This window comes from Parus major, chromosome 24 (genome assembly GCF_001522545.3).
Source record: "Parus major isolate Abel chromosome 24, Parus_major1.1, whole genome shotgun sequence".
NCBI lineage: Eukaryota > Metazoa > Chordata > Aves > Passeriformes > Paridae > Parus > Parus major.
This window is the reverse complement of record NC_031792.1, coordinates 5,008,070-5,030,729: the sequence shown is the minus strand read 5'-3', so window position 1 is coordinate 5,030,729 and position 22,660 is coordinate 5,008,070. Positions and strand designations below refer to the sequence as shown.

Below are 22,660 nucleotides of genomic sequence, written 5' to 3'. Positions count from 1 at the left end.
TTTGTGTGGTCTTGCCTGTCAGCCACTTCTCATGTGTCCCCCCACCCTGGGGGACCCCTGTCCCACAAAGACACCCAAGGGTGCCACCACCAGATGGGTAGTATGTTTAGTTTATTGGTTAGTAGTGCACCCCGAGCACTCCGGGGTGCCCCGGCACCCACCCCGGATGCCCCAGGGCCCGGCTCACTTGGCCAGCCACTCTGTGCTTTTCATCCTAAACCTATTTCCCATGAAGGCTTGGGGAGAGACAGCGTTGTGTGCCCCAAAACTGGGGGATTTTCACAGAAAATCCTACCGTGGCAAAGGGGCAATGCTTGGGCCTGGGCTTCCAGCCCACGTTTAGGGGACATTGCAGCTGGGGAGCTGGGGGGGCAGGAGGGAGCCCCCTGTTTAGACCACCTGATGCATGTTGCACCCTTGGGCAAGCTTGTGTGCCAGTGCATGTCCTGCTCCATGCATGGGGGGTGTGCCACGGCGGGCGGGCACCGTGCTCTTACACACACGTGTGCACACGGGGCTGCTGGGCGTGCAGTGTGTGTGCTCCTCGTGCAGGCTCCAGTCATGCTCAGCTCTCTGTGCTCGTTCTCTCCACATGCACCACACACACTCTGCACGCTCACTGCAGGCTCCACTCATGCCCTGTGCCAGCACTGCAGACTCATTCTTGCACGTGCTCTGAGCACACTCAGCTGCTGGCTTTGTGCACGCTTTCCACACACACCATGCATGCTCTGTGTGTGCTTCGTGCAAGCACTGCACACAGCCTCCCTGCTCCCGCTCTTTGCACACTCACCACGTGCTGCATGCATGTCCTGTGCAAATGCTGTGTGCATGTTCACTCCACGTGCTCCGTGCACACTCTGCACAGGTGCTCTCTGCATGGACTCCCTCTGCACACTCTGTGCACACTTGGAACACACACCCAGTGCTGGCACGCTCACAAAGGCCATGCTGGTTCAGTGGACACTGCACACTCCACGCACACCACACACTCTGTGCAGTGTGTGCTCTCTCTGCGGGCTCCACGTGTTCTCCTGCATGCTCTGTGCATCCTCTGTGCACGCTGTGTGCACACTTGCTGCACACGTGCCTGCCCCCATGCACCGTGTGTGCACAGTCCATGTGCCCTCCTGCACGCTCCATGCATGCTTCCTCTGTGCAGCGCTCCAACGCTCTCTCTGCATGCTCCATGCACACCCTCTGGCACACTCTCTCCGTGCAATGATTGCATGTTCTCTCTGCACACACGTGTGCTTTCTGCACGCTCCCTGCACACTCGTCCCGGCGAGAAAGCCATTAAAGCGATGCCCCAGGAAGATGGGGGACGGAAGAGGGGAGCTCTGGGTGGGATCAATAGGAAATTAGTGACTTTACGCCGAGCAGAATGACGCCCAGTGGTGGGAGCAGGGCTGTGCCGGTGTCCCCGCTTGCTCGGTGGCGGAAATGTGGCGGTGCTGGTGTCCCTGCTCACTCGCACGCTGCCACCAAAGCGCGCACAGTCCCCCCTGCTCAGGCGCTGATCTCCACGGCGTTGGCCTCCTCCTGCTCCCGAATAACGTGGACGCCGGCAGTCCGCAGCAGCCGTGGAGCGCCGCGGGAACGTGCCGGGGAACCCGGTGGTGACCGGTGGGTCCGCGTCGAGGCGGGTGAGCGAGCTGGCGAGCGATGGTAACGACGAGTCGAACGCCCCACTGGTCCTGGCGAGCGTCCGGCTGCTGGTACTGGCGAGCTGGTGTAGCCTGGTTCAACTGTGCCACGGGGCTCAGGCAATGAATCCTCCTCTGCCTCTGGCGAGTCCTGCCAAAAGCCAAGAGCAGAAGAACGTGGGACATGTGCGAGACCCGGTGCTGGGACACTGCTGATATGCTACTGGTGCTGCTGGTGCTACTGGCTCTCACCTTATCTTTAAGGATGTACAAAGCCACTGGGTTCTTGCGCTCGTGCTCGCCGCTCCGTGGGATGCCTTCGGCTGTGTGGAAGCAAGGTGCTGCTCACCATGCCAGGAGCACTGGTGTTCCCCCAACCCACCACTGCCATGCTCCAGCACTCACCCTCGTGCTTCAGGCGCTCCTCATCCTGCTCCACGTAGTCAGAGGTTGGTTGTGTCTCCGCTTGTCGCTTCTCCCTGGAGAGGGATAGGGGATGGGGCAGCAGTGGCTTTGTGTTAGAGGTGATGGGGGAACTGCCTATGGCTCATCCAGGGAAGGGTCAAGTGCTGCAGGGAGAGAGAGATGGGACAGGAGGGGACAGGATGGCATGGCATGGGATGGAAAAGGATGAGATGGAACAGAATAGGACAAGATGGGATGAAATGATGGAATAGAATAGAATAGATTAGTACAGGAGAGATGGATCAAGGTGGGATAGGATGGGATGGGATGGGATGGGATGGGATGGGATGGGATGGGATGGGATGGGATGGGATGGGATGGGATGGGATGGGATGGGATGGGATGGGATGGGATGGGATGGGATGGGATGGGATGGGATGGGATGGGATGGCACAGCACAGTATGACATGGGGTAGGATGTGTCGAGATGAGATGAGATAGGATGGTATGGGACAGGACAAGATAGGATGGGAAGAGATGAAATGGGACAAAATGGGATGGGACAAGATGGTACAACCCCCCTTGTCTCCCATATTATCCCCACACGTACTTTTTGGAGGGTTTCCAGCAGGCACAAACTGTCACCAGGGTGACAAGGAGGAAGATGCCGCCTGTGGACAGGATGATATAGAGAGAGCTCCGGCCTGCAGGAGAGGAATGAGGGCGGACAAACCCCCAGAAATTTTAGCTGAAAGCATCTGCAAGGGATGGCCAAACCTGGGAGTGCAGGAGGGGAGAAAGGGTGGCTTACGGTAAACTGTGAGCTTCACGGGGATACTGCGACCATGGCTGATGGGGTTCTCCACCAGGCAGCTGTAGACGTCATCGTCAGCCATGAGAACACGGGTGATGGTGAGGATCTTCTGGTCAGGGGAGAGGAGCAGGCGGGAGTCGTTGCTCAGCGGCCGCCCATCCTTCAGCCAGGTGTAGGTGGGCTTGGTGCCATTCTCGTGTGAGCAGTTGAGGGTGAAGAACTCACTGAGCTCCAGCACCGTTGAGGAGGCCACCAGCACTTGTGGTTTTGAGATTGGAACTGTGGGCAAGTAGAGGAACCACGGTGATGCCATGTCTCAGGGGACAGATGGGCTCAGGGGACAGGAAGAGAGACATCAAAATCACACCAGCTTGACTACATAGGGTGGTTGAAACCCCCCAAACCACCTCCCAGTTGGAAAAAGCCCTCCCAGTATGTGGTCAGGGAAGACATCCCATGGATAATTCAGTCTCCACTGGGTGTCCTTCTTGCCCTTACTGTCCACGGTGAGGTTGATGGTCTTCTCGCCAGTGAAAGTGTCGTCAGTGATGGACACCTCCACCTCGTAAGCGCCTTCATCAGCCAGCTGCAAGGGGCTGATGAGCAGCGAGCCGTTCTCCAGCACCCGGATGCGGTCGCGGTAGTCGGGTCGGAGGTTGCCAATGATCTCGGTGCCAATGGACTGGACGACGGTGACAGGTTTGTCCCTCTTCAGCTGCCACTTGACCACTGGCTTGTCAGCGCTGGCGCTGGCGTAGCGCACTGACAGCAGCGCCGCTTTGCCCGCCGTGCCACGGACGAGTGGAGTGGGGCTGGTGATGTTCACCCCTGCCAACAGACCTTGGGGTGTGGGGAGAGACAGTGGAGTGCCGAGCATGGAGAAAACAGGGAAACCCCAAGCTGGAGCTGTGCTGAGCACCCCCAAGGTGCCCAACTTGGTTCTGGAACCTTTGCAAAGATCCACGTGTGACCCCAAAAGTGCATGAGTGGTAGGAGCCTTCCTGCACTCAGATCAGTGCAACATGTTGTAAAAATGAAGGAATCACCCCCAAAATGGCTTTGGGCATGGGAGGTGGGTCAATGCAACCTCCTGTGAAGATGCATTATCACCCCTCAAAGCTGCATTAGGGCTGGGAGTGCTCCTGCAGCCAGGTTAATGTAACCAACCCTTTGAAAAAATGCATGCATCACCCCAAAAATGCAAGGGAGGGGTGTGGACGGCATACATCCTGTTGCTGGGTTCTGCAAAAATGCATGTGGGTGCCCCCAAAATGTGCAGGGCTTGGGTAGGAGCTCTCCTGCACCTGGGTCAATGCAACCCTTGGCAGAAATTTGTCTATCACCCCCAAACATGCAGGGGGAGTGCTCCTGCAGCCAGGTCGATGCAAAAATGCACACTTCACTTGCAGAAATGCAGGGAGTGGGAGGCAGGTCAAGGCAACTCTTGGCTAAGCTGTGTCATTGCCCTGCAAAAGCTGCCTGGGGAGTGAGAGACTCCAGTGCTCTCACTGATCAGTGCAGTGCTTTGCAAAGATACCTTAATTCCCCCAAAAATGGTGGGGGGAAGGATTTTGTCCCACCCCCATCTACACTGGATGCTCCTGTCTAGACAAAGCCCCCTCAGATGCAAAACCGCATCACGAGAGTCTGTGCACGTGCATTGCTCCTCATCGCTGGTTTTAAGCCAAAAAAGGCAGGCAAAAATGTAAAAACATGATTTTCTGGGGGAGGGGACTCCCCAAAACACTCTCCCTCCCCAAAATACCATAGCATCCCCCTCCTGACATCCCAGAGGTCCCATTCGTGAGCCCCCCATATGGATACCATCATCAACAGTGAACAAACCCCATATTGAAGAGGAGGGGAGAGTGGGAAAACCAGCTGGGCAGGGTGAAGCAGGAGCAAGAAAGGCCTTAAACAAGCCCGAAAAGTCATGGGACCTATTGGTATGCAGCATCCGTCCGTCCGTCCTCCCCGGCAGCGCCGCGCTCGGCCCCACAAACATGTCCTGACTCGCCAAATTTAGGGGAACCCTCACCCCAGGGGGAAGGCCAGGGCATGGGATGGGGATGTGGCCTTCCATGCATCCTTGCCCCCTCCCTGTGCACCACCAAATCGCTGCTCTTTAACTGTTTCTTCCCTTTATTTAACCCTGTTCTTAATTTTTTCTTCACTTGGGATAAAAAAATTGGGAGCTCATTAATAAATCAGGAAACGTTCCATTTTCCTCCAGCATCCTTGGCTTAGGGATGGAGATCTCTCAGTCCCTTTCAATGGCTTTTGTTGAAAAAAGCCCACCAAAAATCCTCATTTTCACACTATTTCGTAGCACAATCTTTTTTTTTAAAAAACCCAAAACCCAAACAACAAAAAAACCCAGCAGCATTTTTGGGGTGCCCTGGTCACAGCCCTGTCTGTTTTTTAGAGTCTAAATCAAAGCCAGCAAAGAACCCAGATGGTTTTGGTTTTCATCCTTCCTTCTCATCTGAAGGGAAATGGGGCCTCCCCAGGGCTGCTTTTGGGTGCAAACTTTGGTAAAGTGGAACAAAATTGTTGAAGTTTATTTTCAGTCTTGCCAGAGCTGGGATGGGGCAGTTTGGGGCTCATTGAATTCCAAAATGTGAGAATTTAGAGAAAAAATGATGGAGAAAACTGGGGTTGCAGTGGGATGAGGCAAGCCTAGAAATGGGGTGAAAAATGAGTTTTAAAGGAAAGCTGAAGAATGGGTAAGAGAAAATATTTGGAGATGCTAAAAAATGAGGAAAAAATGGGATTTGGGAAAGAAAAAAAATGGGGAGAAGCTCAGGGTGGGGGCGGTGCCAAATCCTCCCCCACATCAGGACCTGCTTGGCTCCAGAAAATTGTTTTCCCCAGTTTTCTATTCCAATTTTGCCCCCTTTTTTCCCAGCTCCCGAGCAGAGGGTACGCTCGACAGCGCAACAACCCTCCCTCCAACCCCCCCCGTAGGGTATCACCACCCTCATCCCCCCCCCGGCCTTCATCCTCCATCTGGATACCCCCAAGACCCATGGAAAAAATGGGAAAACCGTGGAAAAATGGGAAAATTCCCTACCTGCATGCAGTGCCAGAAGCCAGGTCACCGGCAGCAAGCAGGGGGGAGCGGGGTGGCCCCGCGGGGCAGCCGGCGCTCCCCACATTTCGGGCAGGCTCGCCCCCCGAATTGCTCCGCTTCCCCACTCTGGGCACGTCCCTCGGAGCTCCCGGCTTGGCGCTTCGCCCGGCTAATTTATTTTTTTCCCTTTTTTTTTTTTTTTTTTTTTTTTTTTTTTTTTTTTTTTTTTTTTTTTTCTTTTTCTTTTCTGTTCTGTCCCTTCTCAATAGAGCCCTGTGTCCTGGTGGCTTTCGCCTCCTCGGCGGCCTCGAGCTGACATTTATTTGAGGAAAAACCACTCAGATTTGCAATTTTTTCCCCGGTTACAGACCCCCAGTTCCGTGCTTTGCCAGTCCCCGGGGCACATTTGGGGTGGGGGGCATCCTCATGGAGCACAACTAAGATTTGCCATCCCCTCTGCGGACAATCCAATGGGGTTTTGGGCTCTGAACATCCCATTAAGCTAAGCCGAGGTTTTCTTTAGGAGAGATAATTTGCAAAGCTGAGCCCCCACCCCCAAAGGAGCTCCCCCTCGCTTTTTTCCCCCTCCTCTTCCCAGGCTTTAAAACGAAGGCCGGTGGCATCCAGGCTTCATTCCAACTCCATGCCAATTAGCGCTGGTTCCCCGGGCATCGCTGAATAGGGCAGCGGGATGTGAGGCAGGATGCCCGGAGCCACTTCCCACCCCCCTCCCGAGGCCTGCCAAGCTCATCACCCCAATGAGCCACCGCCCACACCCCCGGAGGTTCCCTGGCCCCCCAAGGGGATCGATCCAAGCATCCTGGTCCAGAGGGAAGGAGATGTTTTGGGGGAGACGCGTTATGGGGAGATGGCACAGGGGTGGGGCTTGGGGAATTTTGGGGAGGGCGCTATAGGGACATGCTACAAGGAGGGGTGTGGGTCAGAAAGGGGCTTTCAGGGAGTTTTGTGGAGACATTAAGGGGGAAAGTCTCGTAAGGCAGATGCTTTGGGGTCACTCTATGGGGAGGTGCTTTGGGTGGATGCTGTGTGGAGATGTAAGGGGATACTCGGAGGGGGTCAGGATGCTGTGGTGAGACACTATAAGGATATCTGGGAGTGACTTGCACGGGGATCCTCTGTGTGGGGTGTTCCAGGGATGCTCAGGGGGCAGTTTCAGGGATGCTCTGAGGCAGACAAAGTTCCTCCACCCCCTTTCCACCGGAGGCGGGACTCGAACCGGGGACCTCAGAACCCTGAGGGGCTGCGGCTGGGCGTGGCCGGGAGTTGGCTATGCAGGAGGGGCGGGGCTTGGAGGGAGGCGGGGCCAGATGGGCGTGACCGGGAACCTGGGGGCGTGTCCATAGCGTAGCCGGGGCGTGCCCGGGGCTCCCGGGGGCGTGGCCTGGACGCCCGGGGGCGTGGCCGGGACCTCCTGGGGCGTGTCCATAGCGTAATCGGGGCGTGGCCGGGACTCCCGGGGGCGTGACCGGCATTCCCGGGGGCGTGACCGGCACTCCCGGGGGCGTGACCGGCACTCCCGGGGGCGTGGCCGGGACGCTGAGGTGCGGCGGAAGTGGCGCCAGGATTCAAAGCTCCGGTGGCGGCGGAAGTGGCGGTTGGTGCGGCCTGAGGGGGTTCCGCGGGGCTCGGCCAGGGGGTTACGGGGAGTGAAGGTGCAGAGGCCTTCGGGGGGGGATTGGGGGGCGGGATACGGGAGGATGGGCCCGAGGCGGTGCAGCACTGCCCGGGGCTGGATGAGGAGAGGAGGGTACGGGGGCACAGGGGAGTCCCCGGGGGGGCGATGAGGTGCTTGAGGAGGGGCTGGTTGGGATGGGGGGCGCGGGGAGATTTGAGCACGAAGGGCTGAGTGCCCTCGGGGGAAGGGGGAGCTGAAGGCGGGGTGCCGTGGGGTTGGATAACGGGGTCAGCGGGGAGAGAGGGTGCAGTGATGGGGGTAGAGAAGGGCTGGGGGCCCGCGGTCAGAGCGGGGAGCTGCAGGTGGGCTGGAGAGCTGGGAGGGCACCGGGTGCTGAGGGCAGGAGATGGGGCCGGCTGCGGGTTGGGGTGCCCGGCGGGACACCCTCACCTCGGCTCCCCCTCCGCAGGGGTGCCGGCGGTGCCGGCATGGGGCTCCCATCGAAGGAGCAGCGGCGGGGGCCCGGGCCGTGCCCGGGGAGGCAGCAGGCGGCACCCCTGCAGCGCGGATGGAGGGTGCTGGCCGAGAGGAACCAGAGCGTGATGCCCGTGGGAGCCTGGGTGGAGAGTGCGCCCGGAGAGCAAAGCCCGGCCTTTGTGAGTGCACCGACGGCACCATCTGCTGGGGCATTTCGGATCCTTCAAAGTGCCAGTAAAACCCCCCGTGGGGTCAGAGCCAAAAGTGATCCTTTTCACAGCCTGAGGGCAGCCAGGAACATGTCGCCTAGAAATAATAATTTGTTTTAATGTGATTTAGCAGGATCAGAAGCTGCTATGTGTCCGTGTAGTCTGGCCTTCCCTTTGCACGAGCCCACAACATCTCTCTGAGTTGATCCTCCTTGAATAAACTGGGTTTTTAGGGGAGAAATGCATCTATTTTAAACATCAATCAGGTGGGGAACCCAGCCAGTGCTGTTTCTCGCTTTCCCACTCATCCCTAAAAGATGTCAGGGAGTTGAGACTTTATTCTGTGCTGATGATTAAAAAATAAAAAAAAAATAAAAAAAATAAGCTGAGTGTTCCAGGGTCTGGAGCCAATCTCCACTGTACCCTGTTAGAAACACATAAGGAAATCTTCATGGAGGCTTATCTGTTTTGAGGGTTATTCTAAGAGGACTAAAAGTGCATTAAATATTGGATGATGAATTCAGTCCCCTGTAATTAATGTCTGAACATTATAGAAGCTCCTGCCCTTCTGAGATGATTTATTTCTATATTGTAATTTAAATCCTGAAAGGTTGGGATGATTTATGGAAATCAATCATCTCCATATTCCACAGGACTTCTATTTTGGTACTATGAAACTTCTGGGGGAGCTGAACTTTTCCTGACAGCTTCAGGGAGCCTGGATGCTCCTGGGACCCCCATGTGAGGCTTCCAGAGGTGAATGGAGCTGCCCAGGATTAGCTGAGCTTATTTAATACACTTATAATTAATTCATAGTAATGCCTAATGCATCAGAGTTGCTGCTGAGGTGGGCAGTGGGTGAGCTGGCACTGGGCTGTTCCCTGGAGCACTGTCTTGGTTCCATCCCTAACAGTGCAGATTTCTCCCCATCCCAACCTGTTGCCTGTGCTGACCCTGCTGTTCCAAGTTCATCTTTGACCTCACCCCTTTCCTCCATCCCTTCATCCCTGGTTTCTCTTGCTGTGTAGGCAGCAAGGAGAGCAGTGCTGCTTTAATTTAAGCCATGATGGTGTTGTGGAGTTGCTTGGCAGAATTGCAAGGAGAGTAAAATGGGATTTTTGGAGGTTTTCAGGTCATTGCTCTTAATCTTTCACTTCAGATGGTAAAGACGTTCCAGAGCAGTCCTGTGCTTTGTGAACTTCTTCCCTGATGTGCTTCCAGCCTTGCAGAAAATTAACAGCATCAGGGGCTGGCCTGTTCCTTTTGGATCCAGGCCTTGGATATTTGAGCATCCATTCATAGGAGCAGGCACTGCTCTGAGAGTCTCCTTTTTCTTTGCTTCCCTGTATGTTGCAGAGAGGTAAAGGCAGAGGTGTGCATGCTCTGTATCTCTAATCAGGTCCAGTCCAGTCCATAATTACCCAGTAGATAATTGTCCAAGCTGTTATTCCACATGTTTTGGAACAAAACATAAAGTTTGCTCTGGGGGAAAGGGAAATACAGGAATACAGGCTTCTCTAATGCCACAGTGCATCCAAACCCTGGTGAAATCTGCTTCCACCTCTCCCAGGCTTCAGTATTCCAGGTGGAGGAGGAGCTGAAGGAGCAGCAGCAGCAGAAGGCAGCCAGGCTGAGGAGGTTCCAGGGCGAGGTGAGGCAGCGGGTGAACCGGCAGGTCAGGCTGCGTCGGAGGCAGGAGCTGCAGAAGGCCTATGAAGCAGTAAGTGAGGCTCTGTTGGGAGAAACTCCTCCAAACCCAACATAAATTGGGAAAAAACCAAACACTGGAGCTTAAGTCAACACCTTAAGGTGTTAATGAGAAAATCTGAGGTTCCAGACCCTGTGGTGGCAAACAGTGTCCGAGCAGGCTGGGTCACTGGGACGCTGGCTGGTGCTGGAGGTGCTTTGAAGCCTCCTCAGGGGAAGGTTACTGGCTCCCTCAGGCAACAGCAGAACAGAGTTCTGAAGCTCTCTGTGGAATTGCCTGGAGTTAAACAGCCAGGCAGGAGTTGGGAATGATGTGGATGTCCTGGCTGCATTTGAAGGGAAGGAGTTTTTCTGCTGTCTCTTTTCCCATCCCTTTTCCAGAGCAGCCAAAGTTTTCAAACAACACTTCCCCTCTGTCTCCACATTCTGTTTTCCCCCATGGGCTTGTTTTGGATTATCCTGTGAATATATTTAATTCTTTCTATTCTCAAACAAGTACTGGGGAGACTTGCCAGGATCTGACTGTGGCAGAAAAGAGAATGCACTGACATGTCACCAGCTTTGGCCACCCTTGGGGTGTTTGGGCTGTTTCCATGGCTGACTAGGGATGTCCTCATGTAACTCTGCCAGCTCCAAGCAGGAAGCAGCAAATGCCCTCATCCCCAAAGAGCCTGATGGTTCTTTATATTCTCTCAGCATGGAAAACCAAAACCTCCCTCCCAAGAAATTTCACCCAAGGGTGGTGAAATGTCACCACAGCTGACATCTTGCTGGATCATGGTTGGAGATCCCACTGGCTCTTTCCTGGCAGGCGGAGAGGGAGAGCTGTGTTGCTGTGCAGTACTCGGCGCCCTGGAAGAACACGTGCCTGTTCCAGGGTCTCCCTGCTCCCATCATCTGTGGTTCTGCTGCTGGCTTGGGTCCAGCCCAGCCAGAAGAGGAGCATGGGGAGCCATTCCAGCAGCAAGCTGCTGAGGTGAGCCCTGCCCTTCCATCACTGCTTTGGCATTTTGTATCCTCTGTGTTTGAAGTGGGGAATGGGCCATGTTTTCTTTCTTTCTTCTACAGCACATCCCTAGTATTTGTGTTTAGATATTGAATGAAAGGTTAGCTCATATTGTCACCCTGAATGCTGTCGTGCTCCTCAGAGCATCCAGCTGGGTGGCTCTCCCCAGATGCTGTGGCTGAGCTGCTCTGGCTGCTGGCAGGCACGGTGTTTCCCCAGCCGTGTCCTGGCACAGAGGTGGCACTAGGTGGTGCCACCTCATTGCAGCTTGTCTTGTGTAGACCAAAATCTGGGAAAACCTGCCTTCAGGATTGTTTAGGCTTTTTTTTTTTTTTTTTTTTTTTAATAGTGATATTTGTGGTGCCTTTGGTGTCTTAGAAAACCTGTGTGCTCACCTAGGAGCTGGGGTTATTCCAGTTGAAGCACCATGGGATGCATTCCAGTTGAAGTACCTTGGGATGGAGAATCACTTCTGGCTGGATACCAAACAAGAAAATTTGGGATCTGGTACCTCAGAAATAATGTTTTGGGAGCAGATGAGTTGCCTGGATCAGGATTTTGGTACCTTGGGCAGCTCTAAAAGACCCTTGGATGATTGTGTGTTGGGTCATGCTGCCTTGACTGAACTTCTTGGCTGGAGCAGACTGGCTGGGAGATGTCTCCATGCAGCTGAACTTGTCCTGTGTTTCCTTTGCCTCTCCTCTGGGTGCAGCTCAGCAGGGCTGTGCAGCAGGTGCGGCGCAGGCTGGCGTCCCGCAGGACCGTGGCCCACATGTCCCCTGGTGCCTGGAGGCAGGAGGTGAGCAAGAGCTGTCTGGGCTGAGGGCAGAGAAATCACCTTGAAAACTGCTGAAGGTTTGGCTCTGACTAGCAAATCCAAAACATAATTCAGGATGTTTCTCCAGCAGGAGTGAAATAAACTGTGCTTTCCTGACACACCTTATGGGTAACTCATTTCAGAGAAGGCAACAGGATAAAGTGTGTGAAAACATCTCTGAGATGAACTCAAGAATGCAAAAAAGACTTTTAAAGGTTGAGATTGTGATCTGGGTATCTGGGAGGAATGTGATGACCAGCCCTCCCTTCAGGTGCCTTTATTTCTTCAAACCTCAACAACTCTTCCCATTACATCAGTCCCTTGTTTTGTGTGGGTGGCAAAGATCTGGAGAGTTTTTCCTCACCCGGGGCTGACTTCTGCTAGAGAATGGTTGGCATGCTTTTCTCAAAGCAATGCGTGGAAGGAGTTCAGTCCCACCTTTTGTTCTGCTGAATTTCATCCTGCTTTTGCTCCTTCAGTTCTCAAGAACACCTTTGTGTTGTAGCTATTTTCCCAGTCTCTATGCCAAGACCTTTCTTAAACTGATGTACTTTGGAGAACACCAGGAGCAGCCCAGCCTGGTGTTTTGTGTTATTGGCTCTGGAGCCAGTTTCCTGCCCATCCTGTAAATCTTCATTCCCTTCTATTTCTCAGGTTCACCAAAGGTGAAATAGATCTTTGCTGATTATCTATCATACCTTTTATAGAAGGGCTGGTCTGGCTCTTCCTCTTCTTTGTACTCTTGGATTTCTGATGAAGACAGCTCTGCAAATAGGACTCAGAGAAACACATTAATTATGGTCTCAAAATCCTCGTTACGTGTTTCCAGCAAACATCCTTCTTGTTTAAGCCATTGATGCATTCAGTGAGATGAGCTGATTCATGACCTCACATAAATAATAAAGCCACTGCCCAGGTGAGCCAGAGAGTTACAGGAGATCTGTGGGAGTCCTGGGCAAGTCATCCACAGCAGTGAGAAACACTGGGAGGGATTTGGGACCATCCTCCCATCCCAGCCTCACTGCAGCTACAGTTAATCTACATAAGGAAGTTTAACAGCTTCCCTGATTAATTCTAGGAGTTAGAATTCCAAGAATATATTGATTTATTGCATTGCTCTGTTTTATTACTCCTTGATATATGAGGAGAAAAAAGCTCCCATATTAATCTGAATCTCTCCCAGTATGAAGGTTAGGCATGTTTCCAGCCTGGCAGGACAGCAACGTGTTCCCATCAGGTGCAAAAGGCTACCACAGATATAACCATGGACTTAACCCCCTTGGTAGTGCTGCCTCTGCTTTTGTGCTCCCTGGATTTCCTTGTGCTTTGTATTCCAGCTCATTTCTTCTGTTTGAACCCATGGGTTTTTTCACCCGATACTTCTACAGTGTAAATGGGGTTAGTAGCTTAATCAAAAGGCTTCTTTCTTCCTTCATCCAGGCTGGTAATGAAATCAAAGAGCAGAGCCCACCTTGTTCTTACCCTGTTTCTGTGCAGTGAACTCCTGAGACCAAATGTGGGCCACATTTTTAATCAGTTTTGCACATCCCACATCAGACTTCCATCTAAGAGGTTTTGCTTAACCCCAGTGCTGAATTAGGCCACGTCAAGAGCTCAGCTGAACCCCAGAGTCTTTTCCTGCTCTTTGCCTGAGGCCTTTTCCTTCTATTATAGGAGACATTCAGCTTAGCCTGACCTGACTCAGTCTTGACAAATTTATGCTGGTTGCTGCTTATCTTGTTTTCTCGTGGCTTACAGGCAGTTTGTAAGGTGATTTCCTCTAGTTTTGTCAACAGTAACAGTCACAGTTAAACTCTTGAGGCTAAAATCTTCTATTTGGTATTTCCTTTTCCTCTCCTTTAAATAAAGACACTCCTTGTGCCCTTTTCTGATAATCTGGACCTCCATAGATTTTGGGGAGCTGTTTGCACCTTAGCTGCTACTCCTGGCAGCAGGCCAGGACAGGTCCATCCTCCTTAAAATCCTCAGTTTTAGGAATAACCTGACTTTTTCTTCCCAATAATAGTCCCAACATTTTTCTCCCTGATGTGGCTAACTCCAAGCAAGTCTTTGGCTGAAATGTTTGTTTTTCCCTTTCAGTCCTGTTTTCTGAATTTTTCTTCTTTTTCCTTTCTCCCTGTAAATTGTTGCATTCCCTGTGACCAGTAATCCATGTTCCTAAAATTGTTGCTCTTTTTCTCCCCTCAAGATTTCTTTGCAGGTTAAAAGCAAAGAGTTAATTGCCTGCTTTCCCGAGCAGATACAGGAATGGTAATTGCCTGGAAATGACCTGTCCAGTGTTCCAGCTCATCCTGTTACTGAGTCTTTGCCTTCAGGCTTTGATGGACATCTGTAGCTCCCCAGCATGGCACCATTCCACCAAGTTGTTGGTGTTTTTCCACAGTTTCATGTCTTTCTACCTTCAGTGCTCCAGAGCAACCTTCCAAAGTAATAACCCTTCCCCTCTATTCCCTTACCAAAGCAGCTATTCTGTCATGTTTCTGTCATAATGGGGTTGATGGAGTAATTCCTGTGTCTATCAAATAATTCCATGTTCAGACTGACTCCAGACTATTCTCTGTCCTTCCCAAACAGCAGCAGAGCCATATCAAGGAATTCTTGGCATCACCTGATCCATCCTTTCCCTCTGTCAGCAGTCCTGCACTTCCCTTCCCACCATGCGGAAGGAAAAAAAGAAAGCAAGGGAAAAAGATTTATCCTGGCTTCAAGCTTGCTTCTGGCATTTTGATTCTTTAGTTTGTAGGAAACAATCTGCTGCCTCTCAAAATATTGTGGATTGCCACTGGGGAGCCTGCCCACTTCCCATCTGAAGGAGTGTACTCTGTACTCGGGTGTCACTCAGAGATCCCAGCTCCTTGCCACTGTGAAATAGTGCCTGGAGAGGTTTTTGCCTTGTCTTCTCTTCACCCCACACGTCTGTCCCACTGCTTCTGCAGTTGGGGAGGGCACAGTCACAGTCACCCTGCTACATTCCTGTTTCCCAGCTCTGGTGGCCCATGGTGCTGCTGAACACATGGTGCTGCCAGATCCCATTCAAGTGACAGCACACACAGCCTCCTGTGTGTTAAAGCTGCTCCAAGGGTGTTCAGTTTTCCTTTGGCACCAAAGCAGCCAGATTTCAATTCCATGTTTACACCCATGTCCTCCCTTTTCCAGAAACCAGACCCTTGCCTGGCAGCTGCAGTGGCCATGGAGGAGAGTGAGGAGCTGCTGCTGGCAGGACACCACGATCTGCCTGCTGAGCTGCTGGAGCAGGGCACAGCCACAAACAGCACTGGGCAGGATGATGACTTCTGCATCAAAATTGAATTTAAAAAAGTAAGGCTCGTGCAAAGTTGGTCTTAAGAGGTCTGGCTCATTAGATTTATTTTGATGTCTGGAAGAGGCTGCTCTTGAAGTAGAGTACTTGCTCCCTCAGGGCTGCTTAACTCTTAAGCCTATCATCCTCAAAGTGGGCTCAGGAGCAGTACTGGAGCTCAGTGAGGTCGGCACTGCCATTCCCTGCTTTCATGTACAGTTGTGGCCTTGGATTCCTGCCTGCTTGTGGTGCCATTTGGCAGTTGCCCAGGTGAAAGCTGAAACTGAGGGCATGCAGTCACATCATACCCAGAGCCATGCTCAGACCACACCAAAAGACCCGAGGGTGGAAGAGATCAAAAGAGATCAAATCAGTCAGAAACTTGTTGAAAAGGAGGGGAAAAGAAAAAAAGCTTTGTATCAGTGGAAGGAGATGGCTGTGGATATCCTGGTGCCTGGGGGTTGCAAGCCCTGCCCTAGGAGGGGTCGAGGGGGGCTTGATGTACTTATCCTTCCTCTTTTGTTTTCAGGCAGCTTTTTTTGAGCATCTCAGGGGTGGAAATGGTTGATCCTGATTATCTGGGGTGGTGGCAAAGGCTTTATGGCTGTGGCAGTGTGTGCCCAGCCTTGGCTGGGGATTAGTCCAGTTTGGAGCAGAAATACTGCTGGGCAGATCGAGACACAGCAGAAGTTTATGCTGAGGTTTGCACTGAGGTTTTGGGAGATGTTGGCTGTGCAATTCCCCTTATATTTAGATATTTCACTCACACTTCCAGAAGTTCATAATAGAAGTTTGGGATGGGGAGATGTGTATCCATATTTAAATTAAAACAACCCTCCTCCAAGGATATTTCTAGAGATGTTTTGACAAAGCTTTGGTGCTCAGTGCTGAGATGTGGCACATCTCTCCTGTTCATGGCCAACCTGTACCCCAGACAAAGCAGATTTCCAAGGTGGGGAATCCCATTGAGGTCTGGAGGGATCACACAGAGGCTCTGCCTTCAGTAAAGAGCATTTTGCTGGGGGAAGATGAAAAAGAAGTGTGGTGATGCTGATGCTGCTCTCTTCCATTGTCTCTCAGGTCTGTGATGGGTCAGTGAAGGACTCGAGCCTGCCTGGGAGGCCACACAGTGAATACCAATCTCCCCTCAAACTCTGGGCTGGTGTTGACCAAGAGGAAACCAGGAAGCAGGTCTGTCCAGGACAGCCAAGCCCTCGTGGTTTTGTTTGAAAAGGATTGGTTGTTGGGAATGCTGCTGGCTCAAATAAGAAACCTCAGTATGAAACCCGTACTGGGTTTAGTTTGTCAGTTTTGATGGTGTCTCAGGTCTTGGGCAAAGCTACCAGGTTATTTTTTAAAATCTCTGCTATTAAGTGCAACAGTTAACTACTCCTCCTACAAAATCTGGGATCTCAGTAATGCCAGAAGTTTGAAGGAGAAGCAGGCTCCTTTCATTCTGCCTGGCAAAACCAAGGGGTACTTGCTGTAGTTGCAGGGAGCCCAAGAAGCTGCCAAAAATGCTTAAAAAAAAAAAAGAAGAAAGAAAGAACAAAGCCAACTTTATCTTGTTTAAATACAAGGCTGGAATATAAAGGTTTCTCTGATTTTGGGAATAGCCTCAAGCCCAGCCTGCAGCCAAGTGGATGATTTCACAGTGATGGTTTACAGCCTGTGTCCTGGACAGTTTGGCTCACGCTAATCTGGGTGATACAGAGTGATGATGTTTGTCTTGGATGCCTAAAGCCAATGACTTTTATTTTCCTGCTTCCTCCTGCCATGGAGAGGAACATTTTTCTCTCCTTTTGTCACCTTTCTTGCAGCTTGCAGCTAAAACTCTGAACTATTTGCATTTTTTTTGTTTCTTACAAGTGTTTTCCAACCAACTGATCCCAAATATGGTTGTGGTTTCTCGCCAGCGTGACAACAGCTGGGGCTTCTCAGGCTGCTCCTCCTAACCCTGCCATTCCCTTTCCCCTTGCTTTTAATCTCCTTGGCTCTGATCCATCCAAGATAACTGGTTTTGCAGCCCTCTCCTCTGCCTGGGTTTTTTCCATCCGGTTTTCTTCATTGGCAGCCTGGTTGCTGATATCTTCTCCTCCTCCTTTATCTCCAGCTGTGCTGGGCTCTCTCCACCAAGTGAGGTGGACAAACTCAGCCCAAAGGTTTTGGCATTCATGAGGAAAAATCTATGCATTAAACTTTTGGGAGTCATGGAGCTCAAACTCTCTCTGTACCCCATGGCAGGAAGGCTTTTGATGTGAGCTTTAGCCAGGAGGTTTCCCTGCTCTTGCTGCATCAGTGGGATCAGCCAAAGCCCAGACACTGAGCCCTCAGAACCCATATGGGAGTTCTTCCCTGTGGGGCCCCTGGATTTGTCTCAGCAGTGGTTTTGCCACGTCTGTGGTTCTCCTGCAGGTAGAGAACCCAGCTTGGTGTCGTATGTTCATCTTTTGGAGGAGATACAGGGTTCCAATGCACTGCAGGGGAGCACCAGTGTCCAGGTGGATCCAAATTCAAGCAGGCTCAAGTTGGAATTGGCTCTTTTCCCCTCAGCAAAGTGAGAATTTAGGAATTTACCAGCTCATAGGCAGCTTCAGTGGAGGGATGCTGGTACAAAGCTCTCCAATGCTTCGAGATGACTTGGTGTTTCCTACCTCAGTGCCATCTCTCCAGCTTCCCAGTCCTGGGTCATGTGCACTCAGAGATCTTTGAGGGTCTTTTGGGGAAAGAGCGATGTTCCATCCTCCAGAAATTAAGCTGAGCACTGATACAGCTCGATATTTATCCCAGACATCCTTCCCAAATGTCCTTCTCTTCCCTGAAGAGGCAGAGGGAGTTCCTGCGGTGCCGGCGCCTCTTCATGGCCCTGGAGCGGGAGCGAGTGAGGGAACAGCAGCGGCAGCGAGAGAGGCAGCAGAGAGTTTCCCAGTGAGTCTGTGCAGGTGCTGGGGTCACCTCCTCCATCAGGGCCCTTCAGGAGGTTGGAGAAGTCTTGTGAGTTTGTCTGGTGTAAAGCAGGTACTGGTGTGTGACCCTGTGGGGTGGGATTCCCACAGCCCAGTAGGGACCCTTGAGCCGTGATGAGCCCTTTAGCACTTCCCCATCTGCTTTTGAAGTCCCTGTGCAGCTTGTTTAGGAGTTGGGAGCCAAATCATGGAGAGGTGCAACTTCCCAAACAATGACTCTGGGAACCTAAGCCTGTGTTTAGAAACTTTGGGGTGAGGTCACATTGTACTAAGCTGTGATATCCTGTGGCATTTTTAGTATCAGACCCTTCACCCTCACAGTCATAAAAACTTACACCGTGTAATAAAATGATCTCCAGGCATTTGTTCCAGAGTTGAACACTTGGTATCTGTGTAAAAGTATCAATTGTGGTGGAGTTTTCTCAGCTTCTCATGTGAAGGAGTTCACTAAGGAGAAAACTCTGCAAATTCACAGCAAAATAGGAAAGATCCTCTAATTTTTGTTTTTTCCCTGGCTTTCCTTTGAATGAACTGACCTAAATCCAACCATCCTGGCTTTTGTGATCAGGCTTTGGGGGAGTGGCACAGGCACCACAGGACAGGATTTTCATGGGCATTTTTGGGGAAGAACTGCCAGTCTAAAGCAGTGCTCCTTGATCCACATCCTGTCATTCCAATGGCACTTGGGAGTTTGGGAGAGCTTGTCCCACCCTGTGAAAGCTGGCAAGGCCCCAGGGACTTCCTAGTTACTGTGATACCTTTTTTATTATTATTTTTTCCCTTGAAGTGTGTGCAGAGAGGAGCTGGGTTTGTAATTATGGGGTGTAAAGCCCCAAGCTGGCCTTGGCCTCAATTTCTGGAGCAGATTTATGGTGCTATACTTAAAGTTCTACATTTCATTTAAAAACATTTCTGAGTTTATAACTCAGAGAAGTTTGACTTCAGCACTTTCCTTCTGGATGTAAAGATTTGACCCCCTATGTGAAGTAAGGTCCAACATGTCTTGTTCTGGCTTCTTCCCAGCCTTGTTTTTGGTTTTAATGCCACCTGGCAAGGAGTGGCTTGGGACACATTGATGCATTTGGGAATAAAATGTCAGATACTTCGGTGTAAAATCTTTGTGTTTTGCAATTGCTGCTTGTCAGGGGAACATGTGTTGTATTTGGTGGGACTTACACAACCCAGGTCCCACTAAAGGGCTGGAGGGCCATGTAGGTGCAAGGGAGACTGAGGAAAAAGAGGAAAAGTTGGTTAAAAATACATCTTAAAGCTTGTTTGAGAGTAAAGGTGGGATCTTTGGGATGTCTCTGCTGTACCCAGCCCTGTCACGCATCCCTGTCCTGGAAGGTGCTTACAGAAGGATCCAAGGATTATGACTGCCTGATAACCAGAAACAGTGGGAAGTGGGGAAGCTGGGAAGCCAAGGTGTTGGTACTTTCTGGGGGGTATTGAAGAGCCCAGCCTACATACTTTGTTTAAGGACAGAAGCGCAGCTTTGGGGAACTGTGGGTGGCAGGAGCACGTGTGGATGTGATACAGGAAGGAGCTGGAAGAGGAAGTCCATGATGGTGAGAAACGGGCCAGCAGGAAGAGTTTGAGGGCAGGAGAGCATTCACAGGCTGGTATTGCCATATGGGGGGAAGAATGGAGGCTCAGGAAGCCTTTTTGACCATTCTATGTTTAAAGTTAATATATCGGTTTATATTTATTTATATTTAATGCTGTAATTAGTGCAGAATTATTTTTGCCGTTGAAAGCAGCAGCATCAGCCAGATTCCTGTGCCTTGACCTCACAGCCAGGGATCAGCCAGGAATGGAGGTTGGGATGGGGAAGCTCCTTCTCTAAGCACGTGTGTTCCTGCAGGATTAAGAGGCAGACGGAGAATCAGCGCCGGGCAGAGGAGCAGAGGATGCGAGACATGGCTGAGCAGCGAGAGCCCTCCCTGGGAGAGGGAACCTGGGAAACACTGGCCCAGCTCCAGCTGGAGGAGAGGAGAGTGAGGGACAGACAGCAGCGGGATAAGGAGCACATGAGGTACAGCCAGTCTGTGCTCCTTGTGCAGAGCCAGGTGTCACTGGCAGAGGTGAATGTTTGATCCCTTGCAGGTATGTTGAAGCTCTGAGAGCCCAGATGAGGGAGAAAGTCAAACTCTGTAACATCGACTTGCCCCCACTGTGTTCCTGTGGCTCTGATTTCTGGGATTCCCACCCGGATACCTGTGCCAATAACTGCGTCTTCTACAAAAACCACAAAGGTAGGAGCACCTGCTTTCAGAGAGGAGACATCTGGGCCTGATTATTAAGGGATAAATCAAACCAGGATAGGTGTTTCTATTCTCCTGGGCTGCTGTGCAGAGATTCTCCTCCAAATATACTCTGAAGAAGGCAAGTCAGGGGCTTTGCTGCTTGACCCCACCTCTGTCCCTTAGGGAGTGTAGTGGCATCCTCAGTAAGGCACCAGCCCCTACAGTGTGTTAAATAACACAGCTGTGACACAGCCACGTGTGACTATGGACACAGCCATGACAAAAATGCTGCAAAAGCATCTCATTAGGGACACAGAGCCCTCTGCCTTAAATGCCAAATCTTCTGCTGGGAGGATGCACAAAGGTGTGGAAAGGCCCTACCTGAGATGATGGAGTGCTCTGACCTTGAGCACACCTTGGGAAAATACCTGGCTGGGCAACTGGGAGTCATCTGGGAGGGAAAATAGAGAAATTTGGGTTCATAAAATAATCTTTGGCTTTAGTACTGCTTTATGTTCGGGAGTGTGCAAATGGGTGTGTGGAAAACTACAGGCATGTCGATTTACCTTAAACCCCAATCATTGTCTCTCTGCTCTGGTGAAAGGCTAGAGCCAAGCCCAGTTTCGGGCTGTAAGGGCAACCCTCGTGCCCTGATAGTGTTCCTGTGTCCCCCTCCCGCTCAGCCTACAGCCAGGCGCTGCACTCGGTGATCTCCTCCTGTGCCCACGCAGCCACACGGCCTCTCCAGGACCTGGCTACTCTCTGTGCCCGCACGGGGAAGCATCTCTGAGCCAGGCAGCTCCGTGTCCCAGCCCCTGGTGTGAGCAGGGAGAGGGGCTGTGCCGTGTCCTGCCTGCTCCTCCACGCCAGCTGCCAGGACGGTGTCACCTTTGCTCTCCCGGCCTGTGCGCTCCGGTTTGTGAATGCCTCTCCCACTCTGCTCCAGGTGTGCGGTTGGCCAGGGCGATGGTCGAGGTGAAGGAGGCAATTGCTCTGTGGGGCTGGTTTATGGCAGGCACTTGCATTCCAGCATTTGACTGTGGAATAAACTGTTTTCAAAGATTCTTGGTCTCATTTGAAGTGTGAAGGGAGGAGAAATGAGGTGCCAGGGGTCAGTATCTCTTCAGGGAGGATTTCTTACCTTTCCCTGCTCCGTTCTCTCCTTTTCCTAGGGCTTCTGCCAGCCCCTGCCACTAGGATCACCTTCCAGAGCCAGGTATTTATTGTTCCCTCCTTCTTTTCCGTGTGAGGACCTTTCTTCCAGTAACACCCACACAGCTTCCTACCTGACCCATGCTCCCATAGCCTCTACTTTGCTCCTGAAAGGAAGGAGCATTTTTCTAGTAAAAAAAATGTGCAGGCCTTTGCAGGAGTGATTGGAGCAAGATGGGTTTTCCCAAAGCTGCCTGTGGTGAGATAACGTCCTGGGCAGAGGTTACTCCGTACCCTGTCATTAATATTTACTCCTTGCTGGCCGCCCTCTCCAATATTAACTATGGCAGGAAGGATGGGTGGCCGAGTGTGCCGGATCATTTCTTTTCCCTGTTTCCATCCCATTGGGCACAAAGCAAACCCACCCCTGGTCCAGAGGTAGCACAGAGTCACAGAGCCAGGAGTGCTGCTCGGTTTCCCCTGGAGAATCATTCACTGAGACATCCGTGGTGCCTGATGCTGTTTATTAACAGCTGCTTGCGTCAGGGGAAGGTGCTGCAGCCCTAATTCAGGGTATTGGAGTGGGTTTGGAAAGGGCAGGATCTGCCCCGTGAGGGGGCAAGGAAGCAAAGGGCTAAAGCTGCAAATGGGTTTTTGTAACTGATTTCAGCTCTCGGGCAGCTGAGGACAAGCAGTTCCTTGGCAAGTCCCCAAGGAACTTGCTCAGGCCCCGAGGAACCCTGTTCCTACCTCTCTTGAGTCATCTCCAAAGGGGCTGTGGGCTGATTTGGGGCTTAGTTAAAGGAATAAATAAATCTGTTGCTGCTTCTCAGCCTCAGTCTGTCCCTAGCAGAATAAACGGGATATTTGAAAGGGGATGGGGGGAGAGGACTCCCAGAACCCCGGGCAATAACCCCAAAGTGTGTCTGGCATAGCTGTCACCAGCAGGGCAGTGAAGCCTGTTCGGGGGTTGCTGGGAATGTTCAATCTGGAAAAGTTCAATCCAGTTTTTTCTGCTGGGACATGCAGCATCTGGGGAAGCTCACAGAGCCCCGGGGGGACATGAAAAGGGCTGGTCGGTCCCTTCAGGGCTCTGCCGTCTCCCACTGCCCAGCGCGGCTGTTCCCTCGTTCCAGCCGCATTTGAAGTGGATTTTTGCTTTAGAGGGAGCGGGGACAGCCCGGTTC

General features: G+C 51.8%; 2 protein-coding genes across 3 annotated transcripts; one reads left to right on the top strand and one right to left on the bottom strand.

Moving 5' to 3' along the window:
• Positions 1-94: 94 nt before the first annotated feature.
• HEPACAM (hepatic and glial cell adhesion molecule) lies at positions 95-6,084 on the bottom strand. The gene is made up of 7 exons (XM_015649927.3): positions 5,939-6,084; positions 3,364-3,705; positions 2,863-3,144; positions 2,662-2,755; positions 2,052-2,125; positions 1,899-1,969; positions 95-1,797 (listed from the first exon to the last, which is right to left on the bottom strand). The coding sequence occupies exons 1-7, from the start codon at positions 6,021-6,023 to the stop codon at positions 1,510-1,512; spliced, it is 1,236 nt and encodes a 411-aa protein (XP_015505413.1). The 5' UTR covers positions 6,024-6,084; the 3' UTR covers positions 95-1,509.
• A 1,945-nt stretch (positions 6,085-8,029) lies between these two features.
• CCDC15 (coiled-coil domain containing 15) lies at positions 8,030-22,631 on the top strand. 2 transcript variants are annotated; one of them, XM_033519695.1, is made up of 10 exons: positions 8,030-8,230; positions 9,831-9,980; positions 10,779-10,943; positions 11,686-11,772; positions 14,968-15,129; positions 16,190-16,300; positions 17,934-18,037; positions 19,940-20,110; positions 20,182-20,330; positions 21,494-22,631. In XM_033519695.1, exons 1-10 carry the CDS (start codon positions 8,063-8,065, stop codon positions 21,568-21,570), a joined length of 1,344 nt encoding a protein of 447 aa, XP_033375586.1. In that variant the 5' UTR covers positions 8,030-8,062; the 3' UTR covers positions 21,571-22,631. The 2 variants fall into 2 exon arrangements, with proteins under 2 accessions (XP_033375586.1, XP_033375585.1); XM_033519694.1 differs by lacking the exon at positions 21,494-22,631 and adding an exon at positions 21,005-21,383 and having other exon boundaries at positions 8,034-8,230.
• Positions 22,632-22,660: the final 29 nt, after the last annotated feature.

Bases quoted from the DNA above. Each gene is read 5' to 3' on its own strand.
- HEPACAM (XM_015649927.3), bottom strand. From the start codon at position 6,023: ATGTGGGGAGCGCCGGCTGCCCCGCGGGGCCACCCCGCTCCCCCCTGC. The intron at 3,706-5,938 runs GTAGGGAATTTT...CCACACCCCAAG, and splicing joins GCTTCTGGCACTGCATGCAG to GTCTGTTGGCAGGGGTGAAC. The intron at 3,145-3,363 runs GTAAGGGCAAGA...ACTTGCCCACAG, and splicing joins CATCAACCTCACCGTGGACA to TTCCAATCTCAAAACCACAA.
- CCDC15 (XM_033519694.1), top strand. From the start codon at position 8,063: ATGGGGCTCCCATCGAAGGAGCAGCGGCGGGGGCCCGGGCCGTGCCCG. The intron at 11,773-14,967 runs GTGAGCAAGAGC...TCCCTTTTCCAG, and splicing joins CTGGTGCCTGGAGGCAGGAG to AAACCAGACCCTTGCCTGGC. The intron at 18,038-19,939 runs GTGAGTCTGTGC...GTGTTCCTGCAG, and splicing joins AGGCAGCAGAGAGTTTCCCA to GATTAAGAGGCAGACGGAGA.